Source organism: Oryza glaberrima, chromosome 1 (genome assembly GCF_000147395.1).
Source record: "Oryza glaberrima chromosome 1, OglaRS2, whole genome shotgun sequence".
In the NCBI taxonomy this organism is placed as follows: Eukaryota; Viridiplantae; Streptophyta; class Magnoliopsida; order Poales; family Poaceae; genus Oryza; species Oryza glaberrima.
Window position 1 is genome coordinate 28,727,150 of NC_068326.1, and position 23,466 is coordinate 28,750,615.

Consider the following 23,466-nt stretch of genomic DNA (forward strand, 5'->3'; position numbering starts at 1 on the left):
ACTGCTACTGCCTACTGGGAAATGGAGTATTCAAGTGTAGTAGGAATGATAAAAAAGACGCCAAAATTTTGCCAGGGTAGTTTGAGCTTTTTGTAAATGCTTTCACTCTGTTAAAATGATCGAATTCTACTTGGCAGAGAGATAGTAGTGGTAGCAGTATAAATACTTCTATTTGAATTGGCGCGACTTGCAAAAGAACTTTGACCACAATTATGACTTCAGAATTCAGATCTTTGCTTGTAGGAGTACTATACAAAATCACAAGGCTGGTATTTATGAGCGCTGACGCAAGAACAGTAGCCAGGGATCAGAAGGAATCAACCCCCGAATAGCTGCCGATGAGAAGGCCAAACCGAATGACATCAGAGGAGAAACAGTAAACCGGTCAGAATTAGGAAGGGAGTTAGAACACCAAGCTCAAAATTAAGCTTAATTAATCGATTGATCCATCCTTTCGGAGTCCCCAGCGAGCGATCAAGAAACCGAAGCCGAAATCTAGAGCTCGGATTATACAATCGCTCACTGGTCACTACTCCAAAGAAGAAAAAAAAGAAACTCCCTTCTTCATTTCGAGAAGGGGGCAAAAATTACAGCAGCAGCAGCAGCAGCAGTTCAAGAACAACAACCACAAAACTAGAACTGCGAAGAGAAACGGTACAGCGAGAGCGGTAGTAGCAGTAGTTGTACTCGTCGTCGATTACTTGATATAGTTGAGGCGCGCGCAAAGGCGGGAGCTTTTGGGTCACTCACTCGGAAGGCGCGGCCATCCTTGGCGAGGTGACCGGGAAGAGCGGGAGGAGGCGCGGCGGCTCGGCGCCACGCGGCGAGGGGTGGAGGAAGAACCCCCTCTCGGATATGGCGGCGCGCTCGGCGTCCTCGGAGGACGAGGCCGGCGAGCGGTTGAAGGGCTCGCCGGTGAGCGGCGTGACCGGGCTGAGCTTGAGCGACGGGAAGTCCAGCACGCTCGGCGACAGGATCTCCGGCGTGCCGACCTTCCTGCCGGTCGGCGACGGCAGCGCCCCCATCGCCAGCGGCGCGATCATCTTGAGGTTCTTGAGGCTGCTCCGCCGCTCGTACAGCTTGAAAGCCGGCTTCTTGGGACGGCACGGCCCGTTTGCCCCCTGCCCGCCACCAATCCCGGCGGCGCTGCTGTTCCCCGCGGCCGCTGTCGCCGCCGTGGCGGTGTTCTTGGAGGGTTGCTCGGCGCCGGTGAGCATCTGCACGACCTGCTTGAAGGAGGCGGTGTCGGCCTGCACGAAGGTGGTGGGGAAGGGGGTGGTCTCGATGGTGCGGGGGACGGGCCTAGGCGACGGTGGAAGTGGTGCACGGTGGTGCGGGTGAGACGGCGAGGTGGAGGACGACGACGACGACGAGGTGGAAGACGACGGCGAGTTGGGGTCTTGCTGAGGCATGGGGAGGAGCTGCTTGGTAGAGGGCTCCATTGATGCCTCCCTCCCCTCCTCGCCCGCGCTTGTGGGGTTCTTGGGTTTTGGTGTTGGGAGAGGAAGGAAGAAGAGAAGAAGAAGAGGAGACGACTTGAGGTGAGGAAGAAGAGGGTGGGGAGGTTAAGAAGGGAGATGGAGAGGAAAAGAGGGAGAAGGAGGGGAGTTAGAGATGCATTGTTGTAGGTGTGACTGAGACCTTGGATGGATACTTTCTCTCTCCAGGGTCTATTTCTTTCCCAGCTTTGATTTCCTTTTCTTGTTGGGTTTTTCTCATTTATTTTCCTTGTCTTTTTCCATTTTCTTTTACTCGGCTGTGTTGGGTAGTGTCATAGTGTGGTAGACTGGTAGTAGGGAAGTGGGTCTACTGGTAAACAGGAATTCATGGTCCCTGTTTGCAGTTTGTTCATGGGTTTTGGTTTTTTAGAAACCTTCGAGAAAATACATTGCCTTTGCCAAGAAAAAGAGCTAAAATTATGTATGCCTTAGGAAAAAGACTTCCAAAAAAAACTGGATTTGGTATTCAAATTTGTAAGAAACGGAATTTACGACGGTTTCATTTCGTATAGAAATTTGCCATGTTAAGTACATCTAACTACGAATAGAAATTTGATACCAAGAGATACTATCTAGTTATATGTACTGTGGGGAAATGGCAAGTTCGTAGTTAGATAGATTTGTTAGTTGAAAAAGTAGGATACTTCAAAATCATAGCATGAAGCAAACACTAGTCTTAGTTGGTCAATACTATCAATGTGGTAAAATCTATTACTCAATCAAAGATGCTACTCCCTCCATTCCATAATACAAGGCACAACCACTTTTTTTAAGATGTTCCATAATATAAGACATGCATGCATGTAGACAATTAACTATGACCCATTCTTCATTAAATTATTACTTTTTTAAATCCTCCACTCTTATATTCTCTAATTCTATTGGATACATGCATTGTATTTATTAGGATGACCCAAACTATAAGATGATAATAATTATTTTCTTGGTGTTTGGGTTAGGGGTGGTTATGCCTTATATTTTGGAATGGAGGGAGTATTGCCCAATCGAACTTACAGTTAGTCGTGGAAGAGGATTAGAGTATGGCCTGTAAAATTATGAAATCTCAAATGCATAGGATAATTCACCTTTTGCTACTACTTTTGTACGTATTACCTAGGACGATCATAATTTCTCGGCTTTCGTAAAATTTAGATGTTTTATGTCTGATTGAGTTGATAAACCGCAAGAGCAAGTGCTGTAAACATAGAAGAACAAGCTTCTAGATGCCTCGTAGGTTTAAATGTTAAAGTGGATGAGAGAAAATAGATGAAAACTTGTTCTTTGAAATTAGTTAAATTCAAAAAAATATAAAGTGCATTTTTAAATAAAGTTTATTCAACCCCCCCCCCCCCCCCCCCAATTTTCCAACTGTTTTTGCAAAATATGAGAAATCCGGTATCTGCTTTGTGAAGCCGAAGCATAAGTAACATTATTATGCTTCGCCATTCACAAGCAACTGAAACTCAGTTTATTTTAGATGGTAGTTTAAGGATATAAATGAATAATTAGGTATTAGAAAATCGGAGAATAGATTAAAAAAAGTAGTAAGACATTTCTACGACTGCACACTGGCGCCTCTTGTCGTAAAGGTGCGTAGCTATGAAAAGGATAACAGTACAATGACTAAATAAAGCGAAGACAAGGAAAACAGAAAAAAAATGTGGAAAACGCAAATGAGTAGGGCTCTGTTTGGTTCCATGGGCTAATGTTTAGCCCTCACCTTTTAACTTCAAATTAGCTCTCAAGGATCCAAACAGGTGGGTTAATTTTGAGCTAATATGAATTAGCCCCCTCAAAACATTAGCCCCTCCAAGGGGTGCTAATGAGGTTAATTTTGTGTGGGGACCATAAAAAACAGCTCTCTCTCTCTCTCTCCTTCTCTCTCCTCTTTCTATTCTCTCTTCACCTTTTAGCCTTTAATTAACCCACGGATCCAAACATACCACCCTAGACTAATGTTTAGCCTACTAATTCATGACTAAACATTAGTTCTCAAAATTAGCGTAGGCTAATCTTACAAACAGGACTAGGAGTACACAGCACAGCAGCGCGGAGAGCAGTTGCAAGTGTTTAAACCCGGCTATAGGGGGTGTTTTTTTCCGGATGAAACACGAGGAGCGCTTTACCCGTTCTGGTACTCGCTGTCGTTCATTTCGGTGATTCGGTCGCGAGCTCGACCGGTCGGAAGGCGTGCAAGGAAGAAGATAGATGCTCTCCATAAAAAAAGGGCCAGCCGCATTGACTTGCCCAGGCCACCGCCCCAAATGACGGACAAATGACGGATGTGGACCACCCCGGTGACGACGATTCCTCGCCTGCCAGCCTCGCACCGTACGTTTCTCGGGCTCCGCACTCACCACATTTCTCTCTCTGCCCGCCCCCTCCTCCTCCTGCCATGGTCCGAGGAAGAGTCAGCTCAGTGTCACTTCACCACTCCAGGTAGCAGCACAGCCGGCAAAGCAGTGGAAGGCCACGCGTACGTACCAGCTTTTCGACCGGTGAGAGTGAAACTGGAGTACTACTACAGCCAAGTCGGGCGCGCTTGCTCTGCGCCGAGCCATCCGTTTCCGTTCGAGGTTTTACATGTGTCGTCACGGCCGGGGAACGTGGGCGAGGAATATCGCATCCGAGAATTGAGCTCCACGATGGAGAGAAAAAGCTTGGGGAAGAATCCGGTTCCCCGTTTTAACGGCCACGGGAGGCCGGCGCTGTTGACTAGAAGTAGTATTTCTTCCGAGCCGCATCGGCTCCTCATCATGAGGCGAGTGGCGGTCAGTGCCTGCTTGGTCATGGGAAATGATGCTGCTGGCCACATTTCGCTACCAGGAGTGGGACTACCGTGGTCAAGGTTTATGTTTTGTTTTGGAACAAGGTTTATGTGAAAAATTGGTAAGGATAGTGTCGATCCACTTCGGCCGTAGTTGAAAATGGATCAAGCACGCGTACTCCTACGTTTTGAGCCACTCGGTGACATCTTCTTGTCCCGTTCCAACAGGATTCGGTGTTTCTGTTGGCCATGTAGCTTCAAGATTTCTGATTTTCTGGTTATTCATTCATGTTGTTTGAATAGTCCAAACTTTTCTTAACACGCGAGTGCGTAAGATTCAAGTTGGCACAAAGATACTCCTACCACCCTCTGGTGCCTAGCTTAGCTCCGCGATTCCGATCACTTTCGCTGGGCATTTTCAATTCACCACTATCGCCAGTGTGCATCCTCTCTCTCCCCCCTCGTACAATTCGGCCAAGCACGCGGTGTCCATCAACCATCAGACATGGCCAAAAATTGACCGGTCATCCCAGTGGCCGATTGGCAGAGGCGACGGTGATATCAGCCAGGCTCGGTTCGGCACCGCGCGCGGGCGGGGTGCGTCGCGGGCTCGCGGCGTCGCCACCACACAACTCCGAGAGCTCGAGCCAATCATTGCCGCCAGCGAAGCGAGACGTGCCAGCTGAAACCCTGGTCAAACACTCAACGCATCCATCCGTTCCAAGCATCACGTATGTACGTAGGCCGCACTATTGTTTGCCACAGCTTTTGGTCTCGTAGTGCACTCCAGCGTCAAACCCCCGTGTAGCCTACAAAAGCACAACCCCTTTGCAATCATGCATTTTGATCACTCGACCTCCAGTTTCTTTGTTCTTTGTCAATTTACTATTCCTAAAATATGTACTTCCACCAATCGTACTGTAAATCGTTTTGATTTTTCTCTAATCAAATTTCTTTAAATCTAATCGAGTTTTTTTAAACAAAATCTATAATACTAAATTAGTTTCGCTAAAACTAATATTCAATATATTTTGACAATATTTTGTTTTTTTAAAAAAGTTATTGATATTTTTATAAGCTTGAACAAATTTAGGCTCCGCTTTAAACTCCAACTCTAAACTTCAACATTCTCATTTTTCGTTAGCACGTTTTCTAAACTGGTAAACGATGCATTTTTTAATAAAAAAAGTTATATAAAAGTTTCTTAAAAATCTAAATGAACCTATTTTTGAAGTTTATAATAATTAATAATTAATTAATCATGTATTAATTGCTTACTCCGATTTATGTGCCACTTAGAAGCTCAGTTCCTATACAGGAACCAACAAAAGCCTAATACTATATAAATCTAGATAGAGTAGGTTTGCTATATTTTCCTAAATGTTTTAGAACATACTCCCTACTCTCTTCGTTAAAAAAAACCATATCTAACTAGGCTGAGTTTTTTTTGGATGGAGGGAGTAGAGAGTACTAACTTGGAATCTCGGTTGGAGGAGACGAGGAGTGCGAAGGCGCAACCGCGCAAGTGCCATGGCCGGCCTTGTGGCTTGCCCAATGCAATAGCTGAAGGATCTATGTGGATAAGTGAGGACTACAGCTAGTTAATTCAGACCAACTCTCTATTGAAGTAATGTATTTCAGTCTCTATCCGATTGTTTCTGAGACCACTGGAGCATGATTGCATGAGTTTCTGGTTGTTGAGTCCTTGTTTTCATTTTGATCTCACCTCTCCTGTCCTGAACTCTAACAGGTTCAGTAGTACTACTCCATGGCAACTTGGCAAGTGGATGGGCTTTGTGGGATGGTGTTTCCGGTCGATAGCTCCGGCCTCTCTGTGTTTGGAACCATTAAGCTTTCTTTGACCAACTATTAAGTGTGTAGACGACCGATTCCACATCCAACACTGGCATGAAAGGCTCATCACAGTGGACCACAGTTGCTATCACTTTTAGCTCCTACACACTTTCCATTTTAGAGATGGGGAGGAGATATCTACCTAGTGTGGTGGATTCATTCCCTCTTTTAAGTCTCAGCAGCCACCATATCTGTGCAGAATCTGCAGTATAGTAATAATACAGGTCATTGTTCTTCAGGAACTGTGGCAAGAACTCAACCGGGTAAAGAATCCAGCAGTTGGTCTGTTGGCTCTACTGCAGGTTCTTTGGCTCCATCATGCTGCACACTGCCGATCCACAGGACCACCCAAGTGGAAGACGAGATGCCCATCTGGTGACTGCAAAAATCCAGCACCAATTCTTCTGTCTTTTAGTTATGCTCACTCTGTGTCACTCACTCACTCCCCTCCCCCGCACAGTTGGACTCACCTGACACCATCACCTCACTGTCCCCCGTGAGGCATGGAACGGGTAGAATCCAACGTAGCAGGTCCCGTTTTTCTTTGTTGAAAGATGAGAAATAGATGGATGTAGCAGGAGTATTTCTGAAGTAAGGTTTTGTTCAGAATGGCTTTAGATAGCAAGGAGTCTATGCTTCCGAAAATGAGATGTGAGCTTCAAAGACAAGGATATTAAGTCAGATCTTCGCGCATCTAGGGCTCCTTTGTATAGAAGAAAATTCAAAGAAATTTCAAAGGATCCTAAACCTTGCGAATATTTCCTATACTAGAAAAGATGCATGTGCGTTGCAACGGGTAGAGCCAATTTAATTTGTATATATGCGTCGGTGGATAAATAATCATAACCCATTGTTTGGTTTATTCATGTGCTTATCCGAATCACTTATTACTAAATAGAAGACTATTTATGTGCAAATCTTTTATTATATATACATTTTCTTAACGATTCAAAAGCAAATGTTATAAAATAAAGTACGATAAAAAAACCAAAGAGTCAAATTCAAAATTAAGTTCTAAAATTTGAAATTTAGCTTATAGGAATAAGCATAAGACAAACAATGAGGCCTTCAAACACAAGCTCGATTTGTCGTCCACCTTTATCTCAAGTCAGGCAGGAATTGACGACGGACGGAATTAACAACTTTGATCATTCTTTATTTTGGTTGGCATGCTCTTTTCGAAAGTAAAACTGATTCTTATGGATTATTGTAACGGTATCCTTGGTAATACGTACAAGCATATGTAGAGACCGACTTGAAATCATGCTAACATGTCTCAGGAATTGTACCGTGTAATATGAATAAAATCGGATGATCTAGGCAACGACGTATGTGATATCTATATGGACTTAGCGAGTTTCATTCGCTTGGTATCAACATCACATGGACTCACTTTCGCAGTTCGTGACTTCGCAATGAATGTTATGCGTGACGGGAATCGAATACGGACGAGGGACAACGTACCATAGTTTTGACAAAAACAACTTCAATTTTTGAATCACGTGCGAGGTGACGCAATCCCAATCAGACATGCGGCGAGGGCAAACCGGGCATGCAGAAAATCGTGCGCACGAGAGCGTCGTGGGTCCAATCGCGGCGGCAGGCAAAGGCTCGTGTGGAAAACGAATTCAGGCGTGGGCCCGATCGCTGTATGTGGCAAGGGGCGCATGAAAAGGTGCGGGTCCAATTAATTTGCGTGCGTCTCGGATAAGAGAGAGACTCTGGAGTAAGAAAAAAAAGGGAAAGAATTTGACAGAATCATAAATTTAAAACTGATTCAAACGCAGATGACATACCAAAATTCTGGCAGAAACATCTTTAATTTTTATAATAGTAGAGATATGTTCTTTGGAACAACAAATTTGAGCTTACTATTGATTGCTATCCAATGCACCAATTCCATAGGAAAATTTACTATGAGCTGAAACCTTATTTTTATTTTCCTATGAGAAGTCCAATGCATTTTCTCTCTTTTATCTCTCCTCTCTCTCAATTCCATCAAACTACTATGCTTATATTCCTATGAACAATCCAAATACTCCCTCCGTTTCATATTGTAAGGCTTTCTACCATTGCCCATATTCATATAGATGTTAATGAATCTATACATATATATATATATATATTTAGATTCATTAACATCTATATGAATATAGACAATGCTAGAAAGTCTTTACATTATGAAACGGAAGAAGTACAATGTCTTATGTGTTTTTCTTGTTCCTGCGTTATTTTAAATCATACGTTCCAAATAAACCCCTAATAACAACATAGTCACATGACATGAGCTAAGGTTGTGGTCGTTGTCTGTCGGAAGTATATGAAATAATATTTAGATCGAAATTTTTGCCCGGGTAATAGTCGAGAATTTATTTTTTATTTTATTGATTTTTTTGTGTGTGTGTGTGGGTGGGTGGGTGGGTGGGGGGGGGGGGGGTAATTCCGGGAATACCGGGATTCCGTACTCTGGCTGAGACCTAACGGCACCACCGTGACAGAATCGAATAGCATGGTGGGCAGCTGAGGCGTACAGTAGACGGGCACATCTCTAGCCAACTGGTTTTCTTCCTCCATGATTTGCGAAAATGGTGAAACAGGCGACACCACCAACCATTGACCAGACGAATAGACCAGAGGAGAAGGAGGGAAGAGGGAATTGTTGGCCACTTACTCCAGAATGGCATCGATTCCCAGAAAGACATTCCTTTCGGACAGGTACACGAGCTTCCAGTGGACTAATATCTACCTTTTGCATAGTTGCTAAACTTGTGCAAGATTTGATTTGAAGGGAAATTAAAATGGCAGGCGAGGGCCACATCCGTAAAGGGACAAGCAAAGGTATATCAAGTTATCAACGGGGTAGTTGAGCGCTTGAGATTTACAACAAGCTATGCAACGCTAGTGTAGAGCACGAACATGATAAGCAGATCTGGTCTGGCTCACCGTGGTCCACAGCCCCTGCCAAACACTCTTGCCGCGGCAAGTGAGCCAAGTAGGCAGGTCCTTCTTACCAAATAGAACTAGACCTTTACACCAGTTACTCCCAAAACGAGCTACTTGAAGTATGACAGAGGACAATGGCTTAAGTTACAAGAAAATACAGTTGTGGGTAAAGGGGAGAAAGTGGGAGAGCATGAAAGAGAAATGGGAACGAAAGCAGAAGATGTTGCCTTACCTCGGCGATTTTTCATGCAGATGACAGGAGGACAGTTGAAATACGTTGAAATGGACGGATACAGGGAGTCATCAACTCCAACTAACAACGGCGTATAATTTATTAAGTACACACCTGCACACTTCACCTCGTGAGTCGTGACCGAATCTGTTAAATCGGTTCGATGGTGCACCCATACACACCTCAACTCCAAATTAATACTAAGAAACAGCCCAACCAGACCACCCGTTGCATATACAATGACAAAACAACAGAGCAAAAAGGGCAATACTGATGGTGTTGTATCTTAAGATGATTTGTGTAAGTGTTCTTTAGGAGCTGTGCACACACTGGTACGATTTGAGATCATCAAATCATCTACACGTTCTCTTTTTAATCTAATTCTCAATCATAGCCAATTTTTTTAACAAGGAGGTTATCAATGTTGAACAGATGAAAAGTGGTACAACATGTCAATAAGGAATTTGACAACAGAAAGACTACTTGCATTAAGAACAGAAGCATTGAGCTAAAAAATGCCAAACAGCAGTAGAAACTCACCAGGAACTCCGATGTATCATCTTTACGGATATACTGAAGCTCCTGGATACATCATACTTGCCTGTAGACTAGGCACCAGAAAAATCTTTGTTACAGGGTCCGCGATATGTTCTTGAATTCATTCAAACAGGACAACAAAATCTTTTGACGTTTCAGCAGAGACTGGCGCTCGTTCTGGATAGCATCAACAGCACCAGGTGCCACGAACATGTCCATGAATCTATCGTCATTAACAGCAAACAGCTCGAAGCCAAGTGCCAAAAACAACCGCTCACGACTGCATTGCATAAGTTGGAGTACACATATCAGGGAAGGACAAAACTCACGTGTACTGGACAAGCACACAAATTTAAAAGGCTAGCATCTACTAACCACGCTATCAATTCTACGTGCAGTAGCAGGCTAGCAGCTATGCCAGAAATATATACGGCCCATAACTAATATTGACTATCTACTGTATTCTACTTCCTCCGTTTCACAGTGTAAGACTTTTTAGCATTGCCTACATTCATATATATGTTAATGAATCTAGGCATATATATGTGTCTAGATTCATTAACTTCTAAATGAATATGAGCAATGCTAGAAAGTCTTAAAATCTGAACGGAGGGAGTACATTTTAACAACATAGTGATTCAGATGGTTATTCTTGAAAATCCAAATATTTTACTCATTCACTGCCTATATACTGTGTCACAGGAACCATGGTGAACATGGAATTTCTGGGTTATGAAATTGTTTGAAGCACACCTCACAAAGGAAAGTCCTTAATGTGGTCATATGTTCTCAGCAAGATAAAAACATCAATGACAGCAAACACTCATCAGTCAGTGGGTTAAGGATGTGATAAGGTGGTCAAATAGATCAATTGTAGTACTTCGAATAACTACCAAACTGAACAGAAGAAAGACAACAAAATGTGTGTATAACATAATTGAAAGATCAGGCATACCATGGGGTCAAGAATCCAGAGTTCAGTGCAGAGGGTACATTCCTTTCAATCAGGACTTCCCGCATTTTGGCGAAATACTGAGCAGATATTGAGCATATGCTGGAGTATGATGATCCAGATTTTGAGCCCAGGTCATCACCACCAATCACATTGTTATGATGATTCCTGTTTGCATATGCTGCCATCCTTGCATGTCTTTTTCTTGCACCACCATCATTCAAGTTTCCATTGTCTTTCTTCTTGCCACCATTCATATCAACTGGCAGATCAGGAGAAGGTGTCTCAGGAACCGTCAGCTGGCTTTCTCTAAGAACTTCCTTTGACTCATTTCCTTTAGCAGGTGGTGTCATATGTTGACGATCCTTTGGTGGCACATTCTCCTGAGCTTCTTCAAGGGCAGAACCGCTGTCTGATAGGTCAAAAGATGTGACTCCCGGGAAGTGGTTAAACCTATGCATGGAGTTTGCCACAGACCCGACACCACTAAGGAAGTCATTCTCGTAACAAATATGAGAGTAGGGACTTGTAACAGAATCAAGATGATGTCTCACTATCTGCTTGCATTGCTTGGACAATTCCTTGACAAACTTATAATATGAACAGCGGAGAGCAGCAAGGAAGCCAACATATCCATCCATATCTTCAACATTTTGATGATCTGCCAGGAAAATATAATAAGTATGAGAACCATTGAACAAATTGGTGGACTCCAATTGACTTCTAAAATATGCTAAGGCTCAGCTATAACTCCATGCAAACGATGAAATTAATGAGATACTGTTAGAGTTCTTACAACATAAAAATGAAAAGATGATATATTAGCTAAATATCAAAAGCTTGAATAGATAAACATATACACAAGTGATCCATATTAATATCAACAAAATACTAACCCCCCAGTAAACACCCATGAAAATGATTGACCATATAAATTTTGCATGGACAACGTGATCACAAGTAATAGCAAAAAACACATCACAGAGTTGAGGAATGCAGTTAAATTAATTGCAGACCATTGGTGTGAAAAGAATTGGAATATATATTTTGCCAGTAGTGTGTGTTGGCCAACAGAAACTACTAATAGTCAAGTCTTTTGTCTGCTCGTATCACACTGAACAAATTATTTCTATTAATCATAAAAGATGGTCAAAATCAGTTTCAAGATTAATAGTAACCATGTAATTGTAGGAAGTGAGATGAACCCCACAGGCATCCAGATCGTACATTTTGAGTCTTGATAGCGGCATCGCTCCATTGCAAGGTCAAATAGACTTTGGAGAACAAATGCAAGCCGATCACATGCTGTATCGATAAGGGGAGCAAGCCATGATCGTGCAGCTGCACGTGCTATCTCAGCTGCTGCCTCAGTCAACCCACTACTCCCACCTCGTCCAGCATGTGCAAGTAGTATGTTTGCAACCTGATGATATCAGTACCACAAATTAAGCAAACTTTCACATAAAATTTTGTAGACATGTGCTTGAATCTAAAACATACCTTCTCTCTTGAAACCTGTGGACACTCCATTGAGTATGTTGCACAGCGGAATTCATGCATTACTCTCTCAAAAGCTGCACCACCATATAATTTAAGACTGGAGTTGGGTGGTTTTACAGGCACGTTAATGCCAGGCCAGCTGCCTATACCACTATGCATCTGTTCCTCTTCAGTAGTTTTCCCCCTTAGCTCTGGTGCTGGATCAGCTGCTCCATCAAGTAGTGAGCGCTATGGTAAGAAAGTAAAATTTCAATTAGTTCCAGCACAAAAATTAGCAACAACCTTTAGAATGGAAACGGTAAGTATAGGATGTGTCTTCTTTACATACCAAATGCGTGCAGATATTAGCAGCATGAAGCATCGCTGATCTTCTCAGCTGAGAGACATCAGATGTAGCTTGCAGTTTGGAGTCCAATCTGGATAGGTCCATTGAGACTTCACTACATCTCTGCTCTAACAATGCCAGGGTGGCTGGAGCTGCTTCTTTGTACCTCTTCTGAAGTTCAGATTCCAGGTACTTCTTGAGACAACTGAACCCAATGTATGGTTCATATTTCTCTTCATTGAAGCCACCCTTAACATTGTCTCTCAAGTGACGCAACACATCGATATCAACCTGGCAAATTTGCCTCCGGAACTCTTCATTGGAGATTGTTCCACGATCCTTTGGAAGAGCCACGAAGAACGGGTGTATATTATCCCCAAGGTAGCCACTTGCGCTTAAGTAGCTATCGACTTCCCAACTTTCGGTAAATTCCTTCAATTGGTCAAGACAGAGGCATTTTCATAAGCCACAACACCAGTACAAATCATAGCTCACAGAGAAGACGTAATCAAATCCTATGTACACATGTTGATTGTTCTGAAGGAATACCTTGAGGCGGTTATCAAACTTGGAGATGACGATCATCGTGCGCCTGAAAGTGGGATCAATATCTCTGATGGCATCCAACCAGAGTGATGAGCACCACTCAACGCTGCTTTGCTGGAGGAACAGAAGGAGGCGATGAGGTGGGCTCGCCAGCGACTTCACCATTGACAGGATCTCTTCTGGAGTACTCTCTGGCTCACCTTTCTTAGCCTACAAAAATAACACAACAATTCTATCAACTAAGAACATAACTGACAGAGCAACCAACGCAATCTTCTTCATTCAGGTATGAGAAGTCACAATCTAACAAGCAATCTTCTCCATAGAGGTACGCCAAGTCTCAATTTAACAAGCAACCATATTCACTAAGGTGTGAGAAGTCCTAATTTCACCTGTACTTACCTTAAGCACGAAACCTGGAGTGTCAATGATGGTGAGGTTGGGGCAGTAGGCGTACTCGGCCCTCATGACGATGGGCTTGGGCGAGACTGCGGCCTGGATCTTCCTGAGGTGCGCTTCAGTCCGCTGCTTGATGAGGTCGGCGATGGCCGTGGCTAGAACCATGGGACTCCCGTACTCCTCCGAGTCCTCCTCCTGAAACGCGCCGCACAAACACAGGGCTGATGAGCCGTTGGCTCGGCTAGGCTTGATCCGAGAGAGAGAGAGAGAGAGAGAGGCGAGGAGGGTTGCGAACCCTAGGGGAAGAAGCGGGACGCGCACCTGGAAGCGGCACCGTGGATCGAGGGCGGTGGGGTCGTGGACCATCTGGAGGACGAGGGGGCGGCGGGTCCCCATCTCGACCTCCCGGACGTTGAAGCGGAAGCCGAGGAGGGCCTCCAGGAGGGAGCTCTTCCCGTCCGACTGGCCGCCGATGGCCACAATCTCCGGGATCGGGAGCTTCTCGCCGAACGCCACCGCCGCCGCCTGCAGCCGGTTGTACGCCTCGAACCGCGCCTTTGAGTCCGACGCCGCGGCGGCGGCGGCGGCCGCCGCCGCGGCGGAGTCTGCGGCCCGTCTGGTGGAAGGGGACGGCGCCACCTTAGGGTTCGGTGTCCTCCCCGTCGCCGGCGACGAGAACGCGTTGGCCGCCATGGGGGATGGGTGGTGCGAGTGGCGCTGTCCCCTTTGGATTTTGAATTTGAAACGCGGAGAGGCGTGGGAGTAGAAGCGGCTCCGCGGCTGGCTGGGAGCCGTTTCCAGATGGTCCTATCTATAGTTCTGTACACACACATGGGAAGAGAGAAACTGGCCTACCATTGAGATTTCCGGCCCAGCCATCTATAAAAGCCTTTTTATTTTTTTACAAGGACAGCTTTTTGTTTTGATCTCTCTTTGGAACTATATTTAGCAAAGATACTAAAAACAACACCACAAGTAGTTCATAACTAACATAGCTTAGGGATTTCTTTAGAAAGCTTACTTTAGGGTTAAAGTTCACACACAGCACTCACCAGTTAACGATGCAGCATTAAGCAGATTCGTCAGTTGCAAACTGCAGTTGCTAGATAACATCATCCAAACATTCTGGCGATGGGCGAAATGAAATGGCTTACTACAGTTGGAGGTGAAAAAACAGAGGTATAGATTTCAGTCACAAATACTTCTCATCAGTTCACTTGGCACTCTTAATTCAATACTCCTATGTTACAGGGCACGGCAAACAACACATCTACTGTCTGCTACAGACTATGTCAACACTTTTACAGTCGATTAACCATTCCTGTAACCGGAGTATGGCAGCATGAATTTCCAAGAGTTATCCAATCAGAAACTCTGGATGAACAGCCAAGGCTCCAAATGGAACAAACATAACAGCAACAGTGACCAGGCTTCTGTGACTATAAATACGAACAAAAAAAAAATCTTTGCTTCGACGGAACTAATTGGCCCACCCTCGTCCTTCCAGACTGGACGCCACCTCACATGTCTCCTTTCACCCATCCCCAACCGCGTGCAGCGCATCCACTCTATTTACGTAACCACCAGATCCAATGTTACTCAATACCCATCTAGTCCATTCCTAATTATATGGGCCTAACCCATTATGACGTATGAGCATGTTACTATGACATTAAGCGATACAGGCAGCATCCAAAACTTGACCTGAATAAGAGAGTCCTCAAATAATCCGAACACTAGGGAGTTTCACCCGTCGTCTTCATCTTTCTCAGCTCCCACTGTACTGCCTTTCGCGTAGCCTCATCTGCATGTTCTAGTCTAGGGATCATTCTCTCTGTGGACTCAACTTCTGGTGTTCCAGCATTACTTGCCCTGGTTTTCTCTAGTACCGCATTTTAGCAAGTCGATTTCTTTGGAGACAATAGAGCAATCTTGGTTGACCACATTAGAATTCACAACCACATTCTGCCCACAGTTGGTATCTTGTCTTACTGGAATACCTTCAATGAGATTATTGTGTGTTTGTGTTCCATCCTTTCCTCAGAGATCATTTCATTTCTATCTACACTTACTTTTTCCATCACCATTTCATTCGATCCTCTATGCTATCAACAGTATTGGTATTATTATTCTCAGCTGTATGGTTTTCAATGTTGTTCTCTTTTTTTGGTGGCTGCTACTCTTGATTAATGACAAAGTACTAGAAAACCATTTACTAACCTGTCAACAGAAACTCTATTCAGGAGGAGAAATACAGTGACAGCCCCGCAAAAGTGCTCATGGGAGGAAGAACAAAGATCACAGTTTAGAACCTGATTGAATGTGAGGCCTAGCTCTTTGTGCAAGATTTTTATTTGTTGCACAACTAGGGTACGGATCTTCCTTGAAATATACCTTCAGTCCTACAAGAAAAATTGGTTGTCCATGAAATAATTTAGTAATGTAAGCAATATACTCTCCAGTGACGAATAAGGGATGGTTTGGGCATTAACACTGTCCAAAACTCAACTTTGACTTTCAATCTATTATATATTTTATTAAAACAATTTGAGAATCAAGGCCTAGATGTTACAAGGTCATTGGAGAAAAAGAAAAACAAAATCTTTAATGTTGAGAATGGTATGGGTCCAGATTATAATACTCTAGATTAAAACAACTAATTCATGTAAAATACAACTCATAAATATCTTAAATTCGGACTAAAATATATTAGAAGAGTTCACACTAAATATAATACAAGATAACTGAAAATTCAGAACAAAAAATAAAATAAATAAGCGATTTGATTCCCATGCAAATTATGAAGTCAATTATCTGCATACCAATAATTCGAAGTAAAGATGGAACTTTAATTTAGTCCCACGTAACGCACAAGGAATTCAGCTAGTTTCTTTGTACAATGTGTTTATAAAGCATGATAAAAATATCCAAAAGTACTTTCGAGACAAATCTACACTTTAGATTATGCATGTCCAACCTAATATCCAAAGAGATATCAAAAGTTAGAATCATAAAGTTGGATCGTGCATTTCCCAAAGAAGAGCTTATTTGTTAGCTGGAGAGGATAGTTGGTTTAATTGTTAAAATGTGGTGGTTGTGGGGAAGTTCAGATTGACTAACATAAGTAGACACTTAATTTTTTATACTTGATTAATTGCAGGACCAAAGTGTTTATTTCTGGCTATGCTACCATTGCTATTGGAGCAAAGCACTTCAGTTTGTTGCTCACTTACTGAATCACAAAGCCTTACATTCAGTGGGGTATGTTCATTATTCTGGTGCCTAACTGGTGCTCTTCTAGAGAATCATTTTCCATGCTGAGGTGATTCAGCACACTGTCTTCTAAATTTCCCTTTTGATGTGTACTACCACTCTTCATCATCACTTGAATCAGATGATGCTTTTCCATAAGCCTCCTGTAGATTCCCACATGAAAATATGAAATAAATGGAATGGAAGTTAGTAATATCCAATCATATATGCAATGGATTCCAACGATTTTCTTATTCAAGAATGCATCAGTTTGAACATTACTAATTGCAAATCTCGTTAAAGAGCTACAGGTTTAAAGCCTCCATAAAGATTGGCAAACATTAGTACAAAACAGCATCACCAGCCTGGAATCAAGAAATACTCTTTCATTGGAAGTGTTGTCTTATGCTCTGGCTACAACTAGAAAAGAAACACAGGAGAGAAAAACAAAATGAGAAGAAATAAATTAGGATTTGGTTCATCAATGCTTATTGTGAAATTTAGGCCTGTCCTTATTCTCAGTTAGGGTATGACGGGCCACCGAGAATGCTGGTACTGGTTCCAACTGGCCTGCAGTGAAGCTCTAACAGTATGAACATGCGACTAAGGTGGAGCTCGGCTGCTCACTGCAGTGAATCCAAAGGAAACTAGGAGAGTGCATCAAAGGCACGACATGTTGGGTGCTTAATCAATAGCAAGGGATATGCTATTTTAAAAAGAGAGCAAAGTGAGTGTTTTATATAATTCCAATGATATGCATGGGTAAATACACATCCACACGTGCACATAATCTCTTGTTTAACACCATTAATACAGCGAAGTATATTATCAGCAGGTTAACATAACTGAAAATCTGAAATACTAACCACTTGGTTGCAATGCGTTGTGCACAACAAGGCAGCAACCATACTACAAGATGCTGCATGGCTTATCAGCTAAGTTTATTTAACTAAGCTATGTGAGTTGTACATGTAGTATTATGAGCCATATATTTGTCCCTCTAATTGTTACTTGATATGTCTTTCCTTATCGATTACATTTATTTCCTACATAAACTAACCAACTAACCAACCATTGATAAAAGAAAACCAATTCACTATATAGAAGAATCAGGATAAGGGTACATACATCATACAGTTTTTTGTAATCCAAACGCTCAACTTGTCATTTGCCATTGCTAGCACCATGTCTTGCTCTAGCTCTATCGCCATAAATACAAGATTCAAATTTTCTGTGTTAGGCTCACTATCAAAAGCACTTCCATCAGTATGATCATCAGTATGATCGATCGTTCTGATTTGTGATAATGAATGTCTTGATATTTTATCCTGACCATAAGTGCACAAAAATCATCAGAGTCAGAGGTGAAATCTGATTCATCTGACTGATCCAAAATGGATTCATCTGACTGGTCCGAGTTTGATTCATCACGCCAACATTGTACTCCATGCTGTAAATTCGCACCACAGGGAAAAAAAAGGAGGAGGGAGCAACTACAATGCAGCATTGTGCACATGAAACCCTAGATCTTCGGAACTAGAAACTAGCAGGCTAGTACCACCAGTCCACCATTGCAAAACAGGCCTTTTAAATCATGGAAAACAATAGAGCACGAGCGGCAGGATTGGTAGAGACGAATAGACGATGAGTTATTTTGTATCGCTGATATGAAGATCCCCAATAGGGTCTCCGCGAGTGGGAGATGGAAGGAAAACAAAGCTGGGCAAAGAGCGGAGCTACAGCTTGGCTTGGCCGGCAGGTGGAGCACTTGCGAGTGGCGGCGCGTGCGGCAGGAGAACGGCGGCACGCCGGAGGAGATCAGTGGGCAACGAGACAGCGGCCGTCGACGAAATCAATGGGCAACGAGCCAGGGGAAATAGTTACCTGTTACCCCCTCCTCGATCGGGGGCCGCATGGCGGACGGCAGCAACGGTCGACGCCTCGTCGGGCGCAACCGCGCGCCCCGAGCCGGAGCCGTGTGGAGATGACGGCGACGGGGGCACGGAGCACGGGACGCTGGAATAGGACTATAGGAGGAGGGGGAGAGCGGGGCACTGACCTCACCGCGGCTTCGGCGGCAGCGGCACCGCGCGCCCTCCCGGCGATTCCGCAGATTCCAGACGCGCTCCCGTCTCGACTGCCAGGACGCGACGCCACACCGAGCAGTCCGGCCCAGAACTTCTATAGGCCCAGCTTGGGCCGCTATTAGAATGGCCCAATTGAAGTCACTCCTTCAGATGTACTGAGCACTTTGGGATGAATAATAGGATGTTTATACACTAATTAAAAGTATTAAACATACACTAATAATAAAACTAATTATATAAATAAGAGTTAATTCATAAGACAATTTTTTTAAACTTAATTAACCTATAATTAATACATGTTTACTGTAGCATCACATACGCTAATCATGGTCTAATTAGGCTCAATAGATTCGTCTCGCGAATTAGTCTAAGCTTATTGAATTGGTTTTATTATTAGTCTACGTTTAATACTTCTAATTAGTGTCTAAATATCTGATGTTACTTGGATCCAAACAGGGCAATATCCGAAGAAAATATTCTACAAAATTATGCATCTCGTTGAACCATGAAGGCCAATGGTACTTATAGTCGAGCATGTGCCTTCATTATCCATACATGTACGTGTAACAGCGTTCTCTTTATTTTGTGCATCAGTTTTAAGTCTTATACTAATTTAACTACCAAACTAACTATGACTAACTCGCTGACCACTGTGACCTGTATGATCGCCATGGAAGTAGAACGTCCTGGCGTCCTGCCCAGTCCTAGTGTGGCAGTGTACAACATTTCAGAACATCAACAAAGCCCCTAAAACCCCAACCACAACACTGGCAACCACGCCGGCCAACCCTGCCGCGCCGGACGTCGGCGGTGGCGCGCCAAGCGAGCTGCTGCGCGACATTTCCCCGCCGCCAGAACCACCCAGCGAGCTCTTGCCCGGAGCCTGCGCGTGCTCAGGCGCCGAGGCCCAGGACGGCGGCAGCGGCGGCGGGGTGGTAGCACCGGCTGGCGGGAACGCCTGCCAGGACCACGACTTGGAAGAGACAGGCCCGGCCGCCCCGGCCGGCTCCGGCGCCTCGGACGGCTTCGTCGGGCGCACCGCCATCACGATGATGTACAGCTTCTGCCCCTTCTGGCACCGGTCCTCGTCACCGCTGATGAAGAAGAAAGGGCCGGACCTGTCGAACCGGAACACCGAGCGGCCGGCGGCGACGTCCTCGAGCCGCTGGACCGGGTTGCCCGTGCTGCACGTGTCGAAATCCCCCTCCGTCACCTGCAGCACGGAGCCGCCAACCTCGTCGTCGTGCAAGAACACTGCGAACCAAGAAACGCGCCGCACGTACACTTAAACGATTAAACCAAAAAAAAAAACACGTAGTTATACATCGATGAGGGGATGATCGAGATGATACACGTACCAATGGTGTCGTTCACCTGGAACCGGTTGCGCTCGGCCCAGTGGTTGAAGCTCTCGGCGGGGTCGACGACCCAGCCGTCGCGGCCGCCGGCGTAGAAGACGTACGCCTCCGACGATGAAAACACGGCGACCAAACCCAGAACGACCATAAACCAAGCTGCATATGGCCACCTCCTGGAAGCCTCCATGGTCACCACCTTGGTCGATCGATCGATCAGATACGCTACGGAAGAGAGAGCAATTAAGGCACACCGAGATGGGAGTATGCGTATGGCGGGGAGGTAGCATATATAGCGCGGGGAGGTAGCGATACGGTTGCTGACCGCGGGAGGGCACAGGTGGAGGCTCCCGAGAATGGCTCTGCTATGACTCCGCATGAGCCCGCTGTGGAAGTGGAAGCGCACCGCTTTGTGTGTTTGGGTTGTTGCTGCAGAGCTCAATCTTCTCCGGGTCTACGACGTCATGCGCGCCAAGAATCCGAGGAAGGGAATTCCTCTCTCCCCTATCTGTATTGGCTGCTACCAATTCTGACGTGCACACATCAGGTTGGGCAACGTGGTGAATCGTACAAAGTAGAAAACCAGACGATATTTATTGAGTTGTATATTTTTCTTCGTTATCAGTTTGTATAGATGAAAATTTGGACAAGGTAGACATTAATATGCTCGCTTGTTAAAGTTTGTCGTTAATTTGGCTGGAGGGTGAAGAACTGAAGAACTAAGCAGGAAACGAACTGAGAGGTGCAAGCGTGCAATTGTGCCAGCGGCACTGATTCACTGAAGGGACAAATACGCATCAAGAGCTAGCAGGTTCATTTTCAGTCGAAGGCCTTGAGGATAGAGTGAAGTCGTCGAGCTGAAAGCCTGAAACACGAGTGCAGATTGCAGAAATAGAATCACAAGTCCAGAAATCGAACTCATATGGACAATTTGAGATGCGCCAGATATGCCTGGCATTGTCTAGCCGTATACAGTTTGCCATCTGATGACTGATGCTCACCAGATTGGTCACATTCAGAATTTCATATGCCTACCCCAACCATTGTCAATACTGGATAACAAAACATTAGTGAACAACATGTTGCACTCTTGAGTCTCTAACTGCAAATCTGGAAGGCCAATCCAGAATTTTTTGGCTAGGTGAACAGCTGACCAGACAAACGAAAATTTCATGTCTGATACATGAAGGGGATGAAGCTAACCAAAAGATAATGCATTAGACATTTGATGTTTGCACGGTGGGAGGCGCCAAATGTTTACATTACGGACAAGGGAATGAAAAGTTCTATACAGGCAAAATGAACGCCTGTTTTATCTGCAATTATACGAACAACAGAACAAGGGGACAATGCAATGTTGAAAATAACAATTCTCTTTCTATTTCATCTGCTATCTAGCAATTAAACCGTGGCTTCAGCACCAAAGTGCGACTGTTCAGAGACAAGAATGCAACAATATTAATCAAAAGATTTATCTAGATACACATAGAACTGATACTATACTACTCCATTACAGATCAGAGCAAAACCTTACTAAACTACAGTACCTCCGTGTCTGTGTTTATGCTTCTTATAGTCCATTTGCAGAAGAGCCAACTGAAAGAAATATACAGCAGTTAACATCAAGTCTATTTTTCACAAACAATATCGTCCCACCTTCTCTCCTAATTCATTTTACAGAAATTCCTCAAGCTGAAGATTGCAGCATCTTCTCGGATCCTCCAATTAGTACAGTTTTCATATTTAGTTAGAGAATCACGAAAGGGTTAGGAGTAATCAACCATAAACCTCAGCTCAGGTGCTCCTCAATCCAATCGAACATTTCATCAGTGTGCAAGCTCGTCATCTCATGGTATCCATATGCAAGATTAAGCTCTTCCTGGATGTGATCAGCCCACCCAGCCACCTCCTCCCAGAATCCCCTCTTCACCACTGCATCCTTCCATGGCGTTGCGCGGCCATCCTTCCTCATGAACCCTCTCTCATCGACGAATCCATCCTCCGTGAACACCCTCCAGATCCTCTCGGACAATCGCCGGTTCAGCCCCGGGATCCTGTCGGACAGCATCGTCGGGGTTAGAGGGAGCTCCAGGCTCCGGAGCTCATTCACCTCAACGCCATTGCTCCGCAGCATCTTGGAATTCCTCTCCACCAATGCCGCCCTCCGCTGGTCCTTTGGCATGTGGAGGAACATGGCGGGAGGGTATCCGGCCGGCGCGCCGCCCGGCCCGAAGGAGCCCTCGGCGATCATAAGCACGACGGCGGCGAGCTTCATCTCGGCCGCGAGCCTGGAGACGAAGTACCCGCCGGAGGACGCGCCGAGGGCGGCCACCGGAAGGTCCGCGAGGCCGTTCTCGGTGGCCCAGGACCGGATCCCACGTTTCGCGGCGCTCACCTCCTTCCCCATCGACCAGCACTCCCTCGCGCTCGCCAGGGCCAGCACCGCGAACCGCCTCCGTAGCGCGCGTTCCGTGATGGCGACGTCCTCCGGCAGGCCGACGCACCCGGGGCAGCGCGGGGACGGCGGCCAGAAGTTCTCCGGGCGGCAGTGGCACCCGTGGGCGACGAAGAGGACCGCCCTGGCCGGCGCCGCGGGGAGCTCCCAGATGGCGCGCGCACCACCTATGGACCCCACCGTCGGGGACAGCAGAGCATGGCCCCCGCCACGTGCTTCGTTTACGCGGCCAGCGGAGGTGACGGCCCGGGACGGCGTGGTGGTGGTGCCGGAGTAGAGGAATACGCCGGCGGCAAGGATCAGGAGGAAGGCCAGAGCAAGAACCGCCGGGACGGAGGTGATCAGAGCTGATCTCCTCGGAGGCGACGACGACGTCCGGCTCGGCGGGTGAACCGCGCCGCGCATCTGCTTCCAGGAGAACCTGGTCCTCTGGAGTCGGGACGGGGAGGCGTCGCGCAAGAGCACGAGTGGCATGAGGAGATCTGGCCGCCGGGCACTGGGAAAACAGTGTGTTGACATTCGCAAGCCGCAAAAGGGAGGACGAGATCGGTGGAGCGGTGGGCTGGAAAGCCTGGAAGGATAGTGAATGGGCTTACATGAGGGTATGGAATTGGCCCAAGGGGACGACACATTATGTTGCTCCAGTGGGTTGGGCTGTCATTTCCGGCCTTCATAGATCAAGACCCACATGGGCCTTCGATTTATCATTTTGGTTTTTGCTACATGTCACTCATGTATTTTTTTTCACTCAAATTTCCGCCCG

The 23,466-nt window shown here is 45.3% G+C and overlaps 4 protein-coding genes and 1 pseudogene across 5 annotated transcripts; all 5 read right to left on the reverse strand.

Annotated features, from left to right (window-relative positions):
- Positions 1-403: 403 nt before the first annotated feature.
- Positions 404-1,626, reverse strand: LOC127763760 (VQ motif-containing protein 4-like). The gene has a single exon (XM_052288556.1). The coding sequence runs from the start codon at positions 1,440-1,442 to the stop codon at positions 747-749; it is 696 nt and encodes a 231-aa protein (XP_052144516.1). The 5' UTR covers positions 1,443-1,626; the 3' UTR covers positions 404-746.
- A 6,989-nt stretch (positions 1,627-8,615) lies between these two features.
- LOC127778948 (dynamin-related protein 5A) lies at positions 8,616-14,465 on the reverse strand. Of its 2 annotated transcripts, XR_008018586.1 has the most exons (9): positions 13,876-14,465; positions 13,558-13,749; positions 13,159-13,365; positions 12,613-13,041; positions 12,285-12,512; positions 12,012-12,207; positions 10,788-11,445; positions 9,836-10,112; positions 8,616-9,409 (listed from the first exon to the last, which is right to left on the reverse strand). XR_008018586.1 is itself a non-coding variant. In XM_052305604.1 (8 exons), exons 1-8 carry the CDS (start codon positions 14,245-14,247, stop codon positions 9,926-9,928), a joined length of 2,469 nt encoding a protein of 822 aa, XP_052161564.1. In that variant the 5' UTR covers positions 14,248-14,465; the 3' UTR covers positions 9,422-9,925. The 2 variants fall into 2 exon arrangements, 1 of the variants encoding a protein (XP_052161564.1); XM_052305604.1 differs by lacking the exon at positions 8,616-9,409 and having other exon boundaries at positions 9,422-10,112.
- A 1,499-nt stretch (positions 14,466-15,964) lies between these two features.
- On the reverse strand, positions 15,965-18,945 carry LOC127778959 (homeobox protein HAZ1-like; annotated as a pseudogene).
- A 448-nt stretch (positions 18,946-19,393) lies between these two features.
- LOC127760471 (early nodulin-like protein 1) lies at positions 19,394-20,491 on the reverse strand. The gene is made up of 2 exons (XM_052284738.1): positions 20,252-20,491; positions 19,394-20,147 (listed from the first exon to the last, which is right to left on the reverse strand). The coding sequence occupies exons 1-2, from the start codon at positions 20,436-20,438 to the stop codon at positions 19,621-19,623; spliced, it is 714 nt and encodes a 237-aa protein (XP_052140698.1). The 5' UTR covers positions 20,439-20,491; the 3' UTR covers positions 19,394-19,620.
- An 889-nt stretch (positions 20,492-21,380) lies between these two features.
- On the reverse strand, positions 21,381-23,187 carry LOC127767175 (uncharacterized). Its single transcript, XM_052292426.1, has one exon. It carries the CDS (start codon positions 23,175-23,177, stop codon positions 22,038-22,040), a length of 1,140 nt encoding a protein of 379 aa, XP_052148386.1. The 5' UTR covers positions 23,178-23,187; the 3' UTR covers positions 21,381-22,037.
- Between the last annotated feature and the right edge of the window lie 279 nt (positions 23,188-23,466).

Coding starts and splice junctions, on each gene's coding strand:
- LOC127763760 (XM_052288556.1), bottom strand. CDS start 1,442: ATGGAGCCCTCTACCAAGCAGCTCCTCCCCATGCCTCAGCAAGACCCC.
- LOC127778948 (XM_052305604.1), bottom strand. CDS start 14,247: ATGGCGGCCAACGCGTTCTCGTCGCCGGCGACGGGGAGGACACCGAAC. Junction 13,750..13,875: donor ATCCACGGTGCCGCTTCCAG/GTGCGCGTCCCG, acceptor GGCGCGTTTCAG/GAGGAGGACTCGGAGGAGTA. Junction 13,366..13,557: donor CTCCAGGTTTCGTGCTTAAG/GTAAGTACAGGT, acceptor TTATTTTTGTAG/GCTAAGAAAGGTGAGCCAGA.
- LOC127760471 (XM_052284738.1), bottom strand. CDS start 20,438: ATGGAGGCTTCCAGGAGGTGGCCATATGCAGCTTGGTTTATGGTCGTT. Junction 20,148..20,251: donor CCAGGTGAACGACACCATTG/GTACGTGTATCA, acceptor CTTGGTTCGCAG/TGTTCTTGCACGACGACGAG.
- LOC127767175 (XM_052292426.1), bottom strand. CDS start 23,177: ATGCCACTCGTGCTCTTGCGCGACGCCTCCCCGTCCCGACTCCAGAGG.